Below are 16880 nucleotides of genomic sequence, written 5' to 3'. Positions count from 1 at the left end.
CATAATATTATTATCTGTAAAAAAAAAAGTCATTAATCTGTATACAGTATGTGTGTGTATATTTATATATATATATATATAAACTATATAGAAACTTTTTTATAATTTTGTTCAATTTTGTTATCATTGTTTAATATCCTTTTTTCTTATGCATTTCCTATTCATTCAGGTCATGGCATTGCTAGTAACAATTAGTCACATTCAACTAAATTGTGAAGACGTGTCACAAATTATCCAAACTGCTTCTTCAGTTCTTCAGTTCATCCTTCTTTGAAATGCATGCTGACCTCAGGCTGCCTTTTTCATTCCCCTTCTGTCTAGCTACACTTGATAAAATGTCAGCTACATGAAATTGCTTTTGCATTTTCTGATGGTGACAGTGGTAAATTATATCTGCTCAATGTATGTCAAGCTGTCCATTTAACAGGATGGCCTCACAGGAACAACTGATATACAATTCTCACCACATAACAGGGAATGCCTGCTGCCTTGAGAGGACCATCAGGTTCTTTAATTGACCTTGAAGTTTCAACCTCAACGCTGAAACTAAAACCAGTGCTACAAAGTTTTTGTTTTGTTTTCTTCTTTGCATTAATGATATGTGTGGCGAATTTAGGAGAAATGGATTCTCTGCAGCAGTTTGACTCCCTCTGGCTTGTCATCTTGCAGATCTGCAATCAGCTATGCCTGTGAATGTGCACTAGGAAAAGGACAACTAGATCTTGTAAAGGCATCATCTGCTTCATACTTTCCTCCTGTATGGAACAAGCTGGATGTAAGACCCAGCAAAATCCTGAGTATCATAACAGTAGTTTTACTACTTTTTCCTTTGCTTTTTATACCTTAGCCCTAATAAATGGGTTGGGTTTTATCCCAAAGGAAGTTAATGTAAAGTGATCTCTGGTCTTCTGAATTTTGTGGGTATTGAGTTTCTACATTAAGTATCTGCGAGCTTTAGGAAGAACATTTCTGGCTCTGTTTCTTATGAAGTTGATCTGTAGGCCAGTGGAAAGCTTCTTCTGCCAGTAACAGGTTTGGCAAGTTTTTAAGAAAGTCATTGTAGGCCAACAAGCTATGGGGGTCAGTGAGAGAGCTGGCAAGATTCCTATCGCAATGTGTTTTGTATGCCAGGGCTAGCATTTGGAAGACAAATGATGGCGCCTTGCATATGCTAGAAATATTTTTTGTCTTGTTAAAAGTGCATCTTGATGTGATTTTTTTTTTCCCAGTGGAAATTGAATGATGCACAGTAATTCATTGAAACTGGTTATTTGTCTTTTTTCACTGGGATAATAGGAATCATAAGGTAAATATCTGTAGTCTGTTTATTTAGAAAGCATTCAAATATCTTTCAGTATTTTATATAGAAGTAACTTTGCTGGGGGCATTTGCTCTTTTTCTTGGTGACCACTGTCACTGGCATTAAAAGTGAAAAAAAATGTAAAATGTTGAATTGTCACAGAAGACAAATACATGGAAAAACAGATGGGAGAGATTTTACCCACCCACTGCTTCAACCAAAATGACAAGAAAAGTTTTAGTGTTAAACATACTTTTAAAGAGACTGCATCTTCAACCACCACCTCCAAAAACAAAAACACTTCTAAAAATACTAACAGTAACCTCCTAAGCCTTCCAGTAACGACCAAACTCTGGACAATTTCAAGTCAGGATTCAACTTCCAGGTAGTTGCACTAAATACCAATAACCGGCCCCCCCCCCCCCCCCCCCCAACAATAAAATCCTTTTAGCATATATCTATGATGGTCTGAATCCCATAGTAATGATCAGTAGGCAGATAGATGTGAGCAATCTTTAACACTAGTAGGAAGTGCCAAAGCTTTGACATTACGTTTTTTTTCCTTTTCTTTAAATGACTAAGTCTTTTTTATCTAATAATGCTGTATCTGCTTGCCATGAGGAACACAGATTTTTGTTAAATAAACTAGTCGAACTTTTATTCAATTCAGATACATTGTGTTTTTTTCTTGCATATGCCCTGTATAATGTGTTAGCTGGAAATCTGGCATGTTGCAGGGGTTTTGAGAAGAGCAGATTGTTAGGCTTTCAATATGGGAATCATTATAATATATATTCCAGCGCATTCCCCCAGCTTGCATGAGTTTACCAAAGATTAATATTTCGTAGGAAGCTGTAGCCGGCTAACGTCCAGAATTTAATCAAGATTTGACGAATGAAAATATTTGCGTTGGCAATGACAAGGAGAAGCTGTACATCTCCCACTTTCTTCTGTAGAGGCCTCTCATAGTATTCATGGGCTTATATGGTCACCTGTTGAACATCATGTATGGAAATCTCGGGCTGGTAGCTCCTGGTTATTTTCTGCAAATATTAAAGCTGCGTGGGAAAAATATAAGCCTGATCTCTGCATACATTCCTGTGTCATAGGTTCCAAAAGCTTTCCTCATTAAGGAAACTGTTGAATGGAAAGTCACACTAAAAAATAGATTTTCTATGAACTCGGGTGTGAAAACATCCATTTAAGTCCTAACTACCCACTACTTTTATAGTACAAACCTTTTGTTTTCCTTTTTTTTGGCAGATGAGTTAGCACCTCTGTCTAGTATTTATGGTCCCTATCCCATTCTACTATTACTTTTCATGGTGTCAGAGGAATACAAGTAGGAGAAAATCTCCTCAGTGACCACAATAAAACCTGACAAAAATTCTATGCATTACCTACTGTAGGAAATGTACTGTTCTGTTCTAGGCAGCTGAAATACCTGTTGTTTTTTTATATTTAACTTTATGCAACTTTATGTATTTTATTTATGGTTGAAGAACTAGACCATAAGACTACATCTTTGATTTATTTGTTGTTTTTGCTTTCTAGGTGCTGCGTTACTGGCAAGCATACAAGGTTTGGCAGTGAATGTGGACCCAGTGCTGTACACCTGGCTTCTCTATCATCCTCAGAGAAAAGGGGACAGGCAGAGCCAACAGGTAAAAGTTGCAAGCAGGATGGTCATTTTAATCATCATCTGATATTTTAATTGAAGAGATATAGGTTGAGTCCTTAACAAAAGCTTTGCTCAAGTTGAAGAGGCAGATGCAAAAAATTACAAAAATACAAATCCTATGGCAGGTAAAATTACTCCATATATGTCTTTCATATAGGTACTGTTTGACTACAGTTCAGATTTGAACTTTGTTTGACTAGGCATCAATATTGTTTAGGACTTTGCTATTAAAACATATATGTTTAGTTTTAGCCTGTTCCAAAACAGGAATGATCGGTGATATAACTAACACTGCTCGAGGTGTCTTAGCCAGCAGTATATGTTGGAGAAATAACCAACATTTAGAATGTATCTACAAATCATTCAATAATACTAGTTTTGGCAGGAGAACAAAAGTAATTGATGCTTGGTTTTCCTTTTTCTTACATGTTATGAGAACTGTCTGCTGGATATCTGTCGGAATACACTTTTGTTCATGTGCTACCGATCATCCCTGCGTTTATGTTTTTATTTCATGTTCACACTTTTTTTTTCTATGATGAAGTGCTTAAAAGAGAATAAATCGGTTGTCTGAATTTTTCTAACATTCATTTCTGCTTACCAATCGAGTATATATTTTAATAGAACAAAGATCTGTAAGCCTGCAGTCTTGTCTTTTCCTCCAAATCTAATAGATACCTGGAGCCAAAAGGACCAGAGGGTTTTGCAGGGGACTCAGATGTAAATGGCATAGGTTCTAAGAAAAAAAAAAAAAAACATATCTGGGCTCTTTTTACTGCTGAAGGCAAACTTCTAGACCTGTCTATCTTCCTGTCCTTCTCAGTATCAAAACACATATGCCATATGTCCCCAAAAATTAGGGCATATCATTGGCTACAGCTAAAGCTCTAAAGCTCATCTTAACTTCAGGTCTGTTTTACCTAAGTGCTGCTGGACAGCAATTCTGAAGTAGGCATTTGTTACCAAAGGGATGGAGCTATTTGCATATGACAGGAATGCTTTAAAGTGGACCTTGGTTATACATTTTAAAACTCCAGAAGTGTAATGTTTCCTTATTGGCTTAATTAAGTTTTCAAAAGTTTAATAAAATATTACTTATGTTACTTTCTGGTGTAAGAACCTTCCTCTAATCCTATATCTTTTATTGTATTACTGCCAATTTTAATATGAAACTATAGCCTACATCCTCAAAATGGTTCTACAGTGCAGGCCATGGGAAATGTTGCCGGTGCCCCCCACTACAGTCCAATGGTATCTGACACTTAATGTGAAGTTAGTGAGCAAGGTTTACTACCAGCTGTTTAGCTGTGGCACCACCAAAGAGTGATTATCATATGTGGGCCAGGCAAAGGATAGTTACTGCACACATTGTTTTTCTATCATATTTTGTATATATTTTGTACCAGATGCTTCTCCTGAGCACTCTCACCCCCTAACCACAACAAACTACAGTTTTATCCAGATAGTTTTGAATACAAACAGTAGATGTTTTCATTTTCATATTAGACTTTGGGCTCTGAGACAACCAGCTAGTTACTTTTCAGTGAAATATTTAGAAGATAGTTTTCTTTTTTACTTAGCAAGGATCATATTACCTAAACAGTCAAAGAAATTGTGTGATTTTTTTTTTATTTATGACTGAATGACTGAATGTTGACTGAATATTAAATTGTCAATGACAGGCTGATGACGAATGCACTTTTTTATCCCTACAAAAATTCTACCTTGCAACATGGATGTTAGATCAGCTTTGTCTGATATCACTATATTTGTGTTTTAAGGACAGATATCTTTTAACCATTTTCCTAGTGTGTTGTGAGTTTTAAAAAAGAGAACAATGGAAAGAAAAAAATACATATATTTGAAGACTGGATGTGCCTGGATATGTTAATGAAACTCCAAGGTGTAATGGTGTAACAGTATATTTTTTCTTTAATGAACATACAATTTCTTACCAGGATTTGCACAGGTTTTGCTGACAATTCAAGTTCACCATTGAAAATGAGACAATAACAACATAAATTACTCCAATAATGAGATTCTTTAACTATTTAAAGTCACTTACTGTTATGATTTAAAGATTTGGGTAAAGGGTGTTAGACATTTTAAAATTGGATCAGAATAAATGCTGCACAATTTCTATCATATGCTCATAATTTTCTAACTTATGTGTGTGTATATTATCTAAAATTTGTGTAACATGCACAGTTTTACAGTTATACCTACTGGGCCTTATTTATTAAAGGTCTCCAAGGTTGGAGAGGATACACTCATCAGTGAATCCGGGTTATCCAGCAAACATAGGATGGTTTTCTTAAAAGTCATTTGCTATTTGCTAGCAAATGTTTTGAATCCTGGACCACATTCAATCCAGGTTTGCTGGATAACCCAGCTTCACTGATGAAAGTGTATCCTCTCCAGCCTTGGAGAGCTTTATAAAGTCGGGCTCATTATGAGAGATGAATAATTACCAAAACAAATTAAAATATTTGTTTGTCTTAGAACTTTGATCTCATTATATCTTCATAAAAAGGGGCAGGTATAAGTAGAATATTTAGTAGATATTTATTGCACGGGGACCATCCATTTAAATATTAGGGCAGTAAAAAAACACTGTTCTTTTGCTGGTCTAGAAATGAACCCATGAAACTCTTAACTGTTCCTTCCTTGATGTTCACCTGCTGAGCAGGACCAGTGTTTATTTTTTCTTCTTTGCCTCTCCAGCCACTGGGATCCACTTCTCTTGCCATGCCACTGTCGAGGAAGAAGGAGGATGAGGTGTCAGTTGGCAGTATGCCTTTGGCAAAGCAGGCATCAAATCAGCCGTCTGAGTATGCCAGCAGCCCTGTCAAAACAAAAACTGTAACAGGTATGCTCTCTTCTTTAGCTAAAAAAATACGTATCGGGAGCTTTTAGTGGGTCAGCTGTGCAAACACGTTGAGGCACCTTTGGGCTTTTCACAAATACGTCCTGTGTTAAGATTTAAGGTTTCTATAATTAAAATCCATCCGTTCTTATTATTTCTGCTGCTCAGGTTCTGTTTTGATTTAAACATTACTCCTATTTCACCCATTTTTGTTGTAAAACTGCTCATACGTACGCTCCAGTTTTTATGTTTAGAGCAGCAAAATCTTGTCAATCTTGTTACGTGTTTATAACCAACCAGTGTGTGTACCATATGTACTCTGTTGTTGGATAAAACAAAGTGGTCAGAGGTGAAAATATAAAGTGGATCAGTTTTTACCGTGCCTAAATGGGCTTATGTATTTATGCTGAAAAAAGGAAGTGGTGGGTTGGAGCAAGCCTCTGTTGGCTGTATGACAATATTGGTATTTGCCAAAAAACATTTGTATCTTTGACAGTGTCTGTGGGCTGGTGTGAGTTCCTGTGGGCAGCTTAACCATAATTACTTGTTTAATAAAAACAACAGTTTTCTGTTACCTAAACACAGGAGAGTTGATTTGAAGAGCAGTCATATACATCACATCATAGCTGATAGTGCTGTTGAGGTAACATTTTTGTTATGTTCACTTTTGGTCCTTTAATCTGAGTATTTTATAATCCTTCCATTGAAGATTTTCTCTTGCTCTTGACACCTCATCACCTAATTCAGATGATCAATTTTATGTAGGTGGGTCCAGACAGAAGGGGTTTACCTACATGCTCTAATCTTAACCTAAACATATTGACCTTCATTTCCTTAGATTCAGAATATGTAAAATCTTGCATGTACAATTAATTGCTGTAGTTTTTTTTTTTTTTAACATTGTACATGTTTTTTTAAAATCTGAATACATAGAAAAAAACCCTTCATCTACAGCTGAAAGTGTGCTCAATTTTTGCCAGATGGATTCAAATCCTAACATGCAGTTTAAAAGAATTTTTCAGTTTTTCCAATACTGTATTCTGAAGCTTTTCTCATCATTTAATATAGGATAAGTAGTTTCTGACAGAACACTGTTTAGAATTCTTGATGAGTACAAATAAATATTTCATTAGACCTGCTGATCTAAAATATTTCCTTTGTACCAAAAATATTCTTTTATAAACATCAGCTGATCAAAACTGAGAACTGGCAATTACACTCAGTAGGATCTTCCCAGAAGTATTTAAATAGCAGCAATCTGTAACCTCCGGAGAATAGCATAATCATTTTACAAATGTGTGACCTTTTATAATGGTTCTCCAATACAACACGGTCATTTTTACAATTAGAACTAACAGGTGGCTGCAGATTATCCATCCTTATGTGACCTTTCCAGATTTTTAAGCATAAAGGTTTTCTTTTTTTGGAGAAATATACTTTCTCTTTTTGGTTTATCTTGATGAGGATTATTTAGGCTGTTTTGATAATAGATGTTTTTGAATAAAGTTTTTTTTTCTAGTATCTTAGAGGGCAAATATAAGCAAGTTGATAGTTGCCATTGCTCATTATTCTACAGGGGGATTTCTCAAGTGGTCCCTGAAATGCTACTCTTCTGGAATCATTTTATTAGTCATACATTAATCTTATGGCTACTGATGTTTGTGCATGGACAGGCAGATATCTTTCATCTTTTTCACCATGAGATATCTACCTATGTTTTTCTAGAATAACATCCATCTACCCTATAAGTCTTTAAAATGTGAGGTAATTTTTATCAGTTAAAGCAGAAACAGGTGTTGCCAAGGTGTACGTAACCTTACTGCTTGTTTTGTGGGCAACTATAGGATTTTTGGCCTAGTTTTCTTTTTGGCGACAAAAATATCAAAAAAACATTTCCTCCAAGTATAAAAATATGGCCTAAACACCATAAATGTTAACTATAAGGGATATTTCTCCCTTATAGGAAGAAATTGTATAACACATATTTAGGCTTTATATACACTTCATCTTCATCTTTGAAATCCTTAGGTTAACTCCTCTAGTTTATATTTTTCTGTTTTGGCACCCCCATTTAGGCTTTTTATATTCTCTCCAAATATTCTTGTCAGGAAGAATAAATTTACACCATTATTAATTAATCTTGTCATCTAGTTAATACAACTGGGAAAATAGAACATGGATTTCTTTCAACCCCATGCCATCTAAAATGATCATATAACAGCACCCACTCTTGCAACGATTGACAAATCATTTCCTTGCAGCATCATTAGAAGAATAATCTTAGGAAAATCAAGACTGGCTCAAACGTGTCTCACATGTCAATTCACTTATCTTGTAAATCTGGAGATTACTTCATCATAACCCACGGATCGAAATGATTAGCAGAATTGTTATTGAGCATCAGAATTCAGGAAGGAATGGAATTTTTGTGACTCTAAAATTAGCACCATATGCAGCTCTGTTTATGTAGGTTATAAGTTATGACACCTCGTATTTTATCGGTGGTGACATCTGATGCTTAGTGCCAGGTGGTTATGTGCATTCTACTTGAGCAACTAATTTCTTTATCAGGGATTTTTAATGGTCACTTAATTCTGTTATTTTTTTTTTCTTTGAACATACTATTTAACATAATGGCATTTTTTTTCATTCATTTGCATAGCAAACTGAGCAAAATTTAGTTCTCCACTATTTGATAAACAGCTTCCAGTGTGAATTATGACAATGTTTGTAAATAAAGGAAGCATGTACGGTATGGAATAAACATCTCAGATACCTGTGAAATAGATATATATATTATATATATTATATATATATATATATATATATATATATATATATAGTATGCAGAAATACTAATTTCTTCACACTATTCTGTTTGTGTGTATGTATGTATATATATATATATATATATATACATACATATATATATAATATGTAATATTGTTTTTGTTTTGTACTTCCTGAGATTAGAGTAATTTTTTTAGAGGTCTGTAGTTTACTAAAATCTCCTATTACCATCTAATCTACATCAACATCTATTGCCTAAAAAGAAAAAAAAAACTTTGCCTATGTGCACACAAATAGATTCCCTACAGCAATGCCTATTTTTAAAGCAGAACTATAACCCTATTTATATGCACTTGTCCCCACTCTGCCATGGGCATCATCCTCTTTTCCCTTCTTCTGTTCCTCATCCTGGTCTTTGGCCATCTTGATTGGCTGGGCCAGGATGATGTAACTCCTGCATAGGTGCTTAGAAATGTATTCAGTCCCAGCAGACGCAGGGGAATCCGGGATGTGTCGGGACCCCATGCTCAGCCTAGAAATTTTAACAGATGAGAAAAGTGATCAGGCAGGTAAGAATGCTTTTTGCAGAAGTGACATTGCCTGTCCTTATTTGCAATAACAGCCGTACCTGGTTGCGGATTTTAAAGTGAAACTTTAGTTCCGCTTTATTAATTATGCTGTATCACAGTGACTGTTAAAACCTTGTGGACTCTAGGTCAGTAGAAGCTCCATATAGGAAAAATGTATACTGGATACTAAATGAATGGGTACATACTTAGGAGTTAATCTGTCTTTTCCTACTGCTTGTCAGCTCATAGGAATGCAGAACACCTGATTGGCTTCAAGTGCTACCATTCCCTCCCTCTAAATGCTGCACAAGCGTCTGAAGCAAAGTACATTTAACTATTTATTGAGTTCAGCCTTAACTTATAGCTGTCTTCTTTGGGCAAGGCTAGGTTATAATTGGTTATGATGGCTTTATGCCTATGCTTTTCAGTTGTCAGGTTTATTGCGGTGAAGGTGGGATGTTGTAAAAACACTGTTTACATAGATTAAAGCAAATTTCCAGAAGGGAAGAACCTTGGTGCCTCACTGCTAAGGATATAATAATGTGGTCTTTGCCAGTGGTCCAGTAGCTTCCCTAACCTTGGATTCAGTAGGCATAAACATAACATTTTCACGGACTTTGAAAGTGGTGATACTTCCTTTTTTTCTCTTTCGTTCTTCTCCAAAGTTCACAAATGCTTTTGTTTTCATTGGACTTGCAGTTTGGACCCAAGTATCATGATTTAGCAGTTATTTTTAGCAACAAGGCAAAAGCAGCTCCCCACGCTTACACAAAGTCGAGACGAAGTGCGTGTCTCCACAACAAACTTATGTGTCATGAATCTGCACCAGGCCTGTCCAGGAAATATTACACCAACTTCAGTGCAGCCCATACCTCACTCACTGTCGGCATCACGCAGAGAATAATCTACACCCCATTGCCTGTAATAAGGTTGTAAATTCCACTGGGGATATCTGATGATATCATAAACCACAGCAGCAAACGCTCTGCAGTTTAATAATGTCACTGGAACTCTTAGATGGAATTACAGTATGGCTATTTTATGAAGCATTTGGGTGTTTTTTATTTACTGTGATACATGGTAACCAAAAATATTATACACTAGTTTGTACTTCTTGGGATCTTTTGGCAATGATAAATGCAGTAATTTGAATGAGTTGCTGTTAAAAATGATGGTGCTGCAATTTGTTTAGAATAGACAAGGGAACCTGTTTGATTAAACACATTTTATTAGTTTGTTAAACTGCAAGCTAATGACTTGTAATGACATTGTAATGGCACTACAGGAATAGGATTGTTAGTACTCATCAGTTCCATGGCTCTGGTAGAAGAAGCTTCTTTTGCATTACCTGCTAATTCCCTTTCACAGTACAGACGAATCATATTTGGAAACCACATGAATTAAAATGGCGATATTTACTACAATAGCCCCAATATGATATACAGATATGTATACAGTTATTCTCTCTTCATACAGAGTTTCTATATTCCTCTCCTCATTAGATAGAAGATGTAGTAATTGTTTGGTTTTTTGTTATGGATAGAATGTGAAACATTCGAATCCCTGTTGGGTCTTACTTCAAAGAAGTTCCCTTTTGTTTTATGTTCTTGAGACAACCTTTCAGCAGCCAGGAAGTAAAAGAAATCTTTGCAACATCTGCAACAGGAAACAAAAACAAGTTGAAAAAGATTCTAACATTCCATTAATTACATTAAAAAAATAATTAATGAGACACAAGGGGCTCTATTTCTGAAATGGGGAATCCATCATTCCCTCAAACATTCCCTTGTGGGAATCTTCCAGCTCCATGTGTTTAATTGGCAGTAATTGATTCCCACCAGGGGATGTTTGAGGGAATGTGTAATTCCACGTTTTTTAAAGAGAGCTCAAAGTTAACTTCCATATGCAGCAAATCTTGACACCGAATCTATTTTTTCTCTGCTCTAAATTCCAAATGTATAGTTTGATTATAAATATACTGTAGGACTGTACAATGGCTTAGTGGTTGAAATATTTACATTATCTTGGCAAGTAGATATGGTGGTATCTTCATATTAATATGAAATTTAGACTTTTTGCAAAAAGTATGATGTAAATTGTAATTTCTAGTACTAACCCCTGGCTGCACCTGCACCTACCTGCCGCTAAAAGGCTTCATATTTCTTCTACATACAGGCTATGTTTGAAAACTTGGATTCAGCTTCTCCTTTCAAAGTTTTAAAAGTAATGCCCAACGGGGCATTGAATGTTTTTTTTTTTTTTTGTTTGTTTTGTAAAGAGTGGCATAGATATGGGTTTTCCTTAATATTGTAACCTTGTAGCACTTGTTTCCTGGATTTAATATCTATGGATTGGATTGGCTTGGAGTTTTTATATTCATTCTGATCATTGTGTCACTGTAAGCTCCTCTGGGGCAGCGAATGTTTGATGATATCTATGCAAATTAGAACTTTCACAATAGTACTAGTGTTGTTGTGCAGAGCAATAAAAAAAAAAAAAAATTGGCTGTCCTGATGTAATCAAAATCTTTTTCTGTGGTTTGCTCTTGTTATTTAGCTTTAAAATTAACCCATAAGCAAGAGGAGTAGTGAAGGTATTTGGCTTATGTGAACTATTTTTTGCTTATCAAATCACAGACTTGAATTCAGTGAGCCGGATGATCATGGTTTATTCATGCCTGCTGCGTAGTGCTTGACCACTCATTAGAAGGAACAGAATCAGCAGGGAAGGCTCACCAGGGTTAAGCAGCCTCGCGTGAACGGAACAGTCATGAGCTGGCAACGATTTTACTGAGGTATTATACTGGTTTCTAGTGTCCATACAGTGTGAGATGAACACCATGCACAACATTGGATTTGGTGTACATTACACATGCACTGACAGTTTGGAAACAAAAAGCCCTATTATTGGAGACGGTTTTCATCTCCATTCTGGTGGCAAGACCTTTGTGAGTGGATAATATAAAGAAAAAATGTTTGCATAGTAAAAGAAAGGAAGACAAATTAGGCAACAGCAAGTGTGAAGTCAGTTTTTGATGGTGATGTATTTGCAGCAAAATAAATGGCATGCCTAACTAAATTGTGTTGGCTAGACAAACGTGTGGCCACAACAGAAAAACTGGTAAACCACAGACAGGGTCATAAAAGTCCAAGGCTCATTGATGCATATGGCTGTGTGAAAGGTACAACTCTGGCTTCACAGTTGCAGCATCCTCTTGTATCCCCTTGGAGCATTTCCTTGCACAAACCATATATGCGTTTCAACTGCGTTTCTGATCTGCCTGTATGTTTTTGCAGTTGCCTGCATATTATTAGTGGTCTTTCTGTTTACTTACATAGTTGCCTGTGTATTTACTGTGTAGCTACGGTGCTAGCTGATCATGACTGATCATGTTGCCCCAGCTTAGTGCAAGTACCCCCCCCCCCCCCCCACAGCAAAAAGCCAATTAAACAAATCTTTGCTCATATGCTCATTAGAAACCCATTTTTTAATTCATTTTCAGAATTAAGCTGCACTACATTTTCTTTGTTATACTTAACTTTTTCTTCATGGTTTATACACTCTCCCCCCCCCAACTACAGCTCATGTTAATATGAACTTAACAGTTGCAGTTTTCTCTTACAGTCTTTTGTGTGCACATTTTTTTTTAAAAAGGTAAAGTTATTGCTGTAAACTTAAGGCCTGATTGGGTTACTAGTTAAAGTGAATTTGAAAACTTATGGTAGTTTAAAAAAAAAAGATTGGTTGTATGTTTTAAGAGACAAATCCCATCAACCCATAGCAACCAGTGTGCATTCTCAAAACGAAGCCCATTATGAACAATTCTGACATGAACTGATTGAAAAGCAATTCCAGACAACAAACCTACAATATTTAAAGCAGTGGTCCCCAACCTCCCGAATCAGTGCCGGTCAATGGCTGGGGAGTTGGTGGCCACAAATGGCTGGTGGCTACTGCTGTCAGCAGCTCTCCTTACGCTGCCCTAAAGCTAAAGCTAGTGACAGTGTAAGAGCAGGAGCGCAACCAACGGAAGCGCAGACAGCTCTCCTTACACAGGAGCTGCTGAGAATGTCAGAGCAATGTATGTAAGGCTTACACTTCTCTTCCATTCCCAGCAGCTTTGCCTCCTGACAGCGCACCAACTCTCTTAGACTACTCTGCTATTCTCAGCTAGTGTGCTGACAGGAGGCCGAGCTGCTGGGAATAGCAGAGTAGTGTAAGCTGTACATAAACCGGGCCCTGCTGTCAGAAAGGTTGGGACCAATGGTTTAGACTTGGACTTAACAAGTTTAACACACAGGAGCCAAAATTGTATGAAGTTTTAAATTTTTAATTCAAAAATATATTACGATATATGTCTAAAATAGTAAATTTCTAACTCGGAAAACAAATTAAATTAAGTGAGTGATCCCAGAATGAGGATCATGCCAAAGATGTACCCCATCACCTCCCCCACTTTCTCCTTTGAAAAAATATGTTTTATTCAGTACATAAACTACTTATATCATATAAACATGTCCAACATTTTGGAGTGTTTGTAAAGGAAGTGTCAAACTTGCAGTCAATATAATTTGAGGAAGACTACATTATTCCTTATACCTATTAGGTAGTTGCCTAACGATTTTTTTGCAGGCAGCTGTTTGATGTAAAGCTGAACATGTGACCAGGTTATACCAAGTCAAGCTTTTATTATTTCAAAGAAGTAAATGTGCTTTAAAACAAGACATCATTGGCCACTGTAGCTGCAGGCACTGTGGGGAAATTTATCAAAGATTACCATTAGCAGTCTTTCAGTAATTTCTTTAGTTGGATTAGGCAAATACTCCATTACTCCATAAGCCTGACCCTAATTTTAATTTAAGTAAAGTTTTATTGCTAAATAATTTTTAATGTTTTTTTTTTCATGTGATAAATGCAGCATTCTCAGAAATTTTCCTAACATTGCATGACATGAAAAATCATTGCACTCCACTCCTGGTAGAATTTTACTACATAAGACCTGGCTTCATCTTTTTACGTTTGACCTGCATTTGTGAAATCTTATAGATAGGTCCTAAAATACTGCAGTCGATGTCTTGTGTTTAGCTCTGCATTTCCTTTTGGGTACATTGTGTATTTTCTGTTATTTATCCCAAGTAAGTCAACATGAGTAGAAACAAAAAACTCAAAATCTGTGCAAAAGTGAAAAACATGGAGGAAATTTCCACAAATGCACAATTCTGCATATGACCTGCTTATATATGAGGCCTGACTACACTATCTCCAAGCATCAGACTGCATTTATCTTAAAGAAAATGTGCCAAGATCTAAGGTGACCTTGACTAAACATTTAAATATTTTCAGATTTACCAAACTTCCCTTCAAGTTTATTAATTCCCCAGATTTTCTTACTGACATTGATTCATGCGCTATATATTTTTTCCTCAACTTAAAATAGCCGTTTTCATAAATTGTTAGTCACTTGTTATGAGAAGCGGTACATATTACGTGATTGCCAGAAATCATTTTTCACAATATTCCCACTGTACCTGACTAACCTGACAAGGATTTGCCTGACATTGACAAACTAAGAGCCATTCTCTTGTGACAGGGAAGACTAATGTATATTAAAGTATTGGATAAATTAAGTTTTTAGAGGTGAAAACCAAAACTTTATCTTGGGTTTTAGGAATGCTTACTTGACTACTTAGTAATTTGTACCTTTTAGTATCAAGTCATATATTTCATGTATGTTTAAGAAAAAGGTACTCACCAAATGTGAAAATATCCTCTAATTGTGTTGAGAAAAATTTACCAGTATGTACCTGGAACTAATTGCTGTGAGTTTACATCGTTTATAGTCCTGTTATAAGAAAGAAAAGAATTTTATTAGCAACAATGGGGAAAAAATGCATGTATAACTGATGTATAACTGAAAATAATTTGATTTCACTTGGTCAACAGTCACAATGTTGTAAGCTGTAAGACAGTTGCACTGTTCCCAAGCACTTTTCCAAAAGCATGTTCTTAAAGATCATTTTCTCTCAAGTATTTTTTAGCAGCGAACACTGCTAGCTATGATTGGATGATCAATAACTCAGGCACTTTTCCCACATCAGGGGTATTCAAGCTTAGAATTTGACCTTGGATTGCTGAAATTCTGATTCCAGGTCAGAATAGCTTACATCTGGGTTTGAATATACTTCGATCTGTCTGACCACCATGTTTTTATTTAATTACAGTTTTGTGACTAAGTAGGGAATCCAGCACCAGGATGACAATTGTCAAGCCCACATCTTGAAAAACAAGATACTATAGAGTGTAGAGTTTTGATACCATGGATACCAGAGAGGAGAGACTATTGGTTCCACCTTAAAAAAATGTGTTACCCATCTCCATAGCATCTCATATTTCCTTTGCATTCTCTCTCTGTAATACCAGTGATTTTTAGTGTTTTAGTAAACCTCCTAAATTTACATGTTTAGGTATGTGTTTCCCGTAGCTTCCTCCCCATGATCCTCTTTCCCCAGCAATTTAGGTAACAACACATTATTAAGACAGTTTGCAATGAAATAAATTTGTTTTCATGAATATACTTAAATTTTTATTTACTCACAGGTTTCGCTGGGATTTTACAATTAACTCTTTAACTTGGCAATGTAAGTTTGCTGCGTGGTGAAGCATGCCCAATTTTTAAAAAACTTTTCTTGACAAAACAGTTTTTTTTTTAATCCCCTAATTATCCTTTTTCCTGATATTGTCTCTTAGCTTCACAGTATCAGACCTGGTAGCATTTGTCATACTAATGATTATAAGTCCAGTACACATCAAATAATGCAAAACAAGCCAACTGTTAATGCCCTGGGGCTATTGAGAACTACTGTATTTGTTGCCATTCTGTGGTAGCACTAAGCAAAAAGACCCCCTACTCATGGGAATGTATTAGGGGCATGTAGGCAGGTCTTCCAAAACCTTCTTTATACAGCATGTGCATTACAAATAGAGTTAAAACATACAGAAACATTACATGTGTGCAATATCTACAACTTAGCAGTGATGTAATGCTTATCAGAATGCTACTATTAGCATGATCTATATAGTAATAAAACCAGAGCAAATGACCTAACAGGATGATGTGGATAAACTGAGATGACAACCTAAAGTTTATTACACAATTCCAGAAACTATGCAGCTTTAATCACCAAAAAAAGGAAGAAATTTCTCCCATCTGCCCACATTTTACATTTTCACTCTATTTTCATTTATAGGGAAAGATTACTCATGTTTAATGATCAGATCTGCCGTAGCCATGTTCTGTAATTTCCAGCTGTAACACATAATTTATTACAGCGCTGATATTAATAAAAACAGAAGCATGAGAAACACACCTGCATCAAACTATACCTATGAAACTAGAGGTTGGTATAAAACAAATTACTAAAAAAAATAGTTTTAGATTTTTTTTTTGTTTTACTTGGAATATATTACCCTCTGTTTGTATCTTTGTCTCCACAGCAACATGGTAGCCTGCTACATAGATATGGTTGTCTGTATACACAGGGCATTGCTGCTAACAGTGACCTCAACATTTTTCCAGATCAAATGGACCCTGTGTTAATTGTTAGATGAGTATTTCACCTTTCCGGCATGTCTTTGATGTGCTTGGAACCATTACTCTATTTCAAATTTAATTTA

The 16880-nt window shown here is 35.9% G+C and overlaps 1 protein-coding gene across 3 annotated transcripts in view; it reads left to right on the top strand.

Moving 5' to 3' along the window:
* The window catches only part of VPS13B (vacuolar protein sorting 13 homolog B), a 520025-nt gene that overhangs the window by 200435 nt on the left and 302710 nt on the right, over window positions 1–16880 (top strand). For all 3 annotated transcript variants that reach the window (XM_072410846.1, XM_072410847.1, XM_072410848.1), the window contains exons 20-21: window positions 2855–2964; window positions 5706–5850. In XM_072410846.1, coding sequence (XP_072266947.1) covers window positions 2855–2964; window positions 5706–5850 — 255 coding nt within the window. The remainder of the gene's footprint in view (window positions 1–2854; window positions 2965–5705; window positions 5851–16880) is intronic.

Source organism: Pyxicephalus adspersus, chromosome 5, assembly GCF_032062135.1.
Source record: "Pyxicephalus adspersus chromosome 5, UCB_Pads_2.0, whole genome shotgun sequence".
In the NCBI taxonomy this organism is placed as follows: domain Eukaryota; kingdom Metazoa; phylum Chordata; class Amphibia; order Anura; family Pyxicephalidae; genus Pyxicephalus; species Pyxicephalus adspersus.
This window is presented reverse-complemented; position numbering and strand designations above follow the sequence as displayed.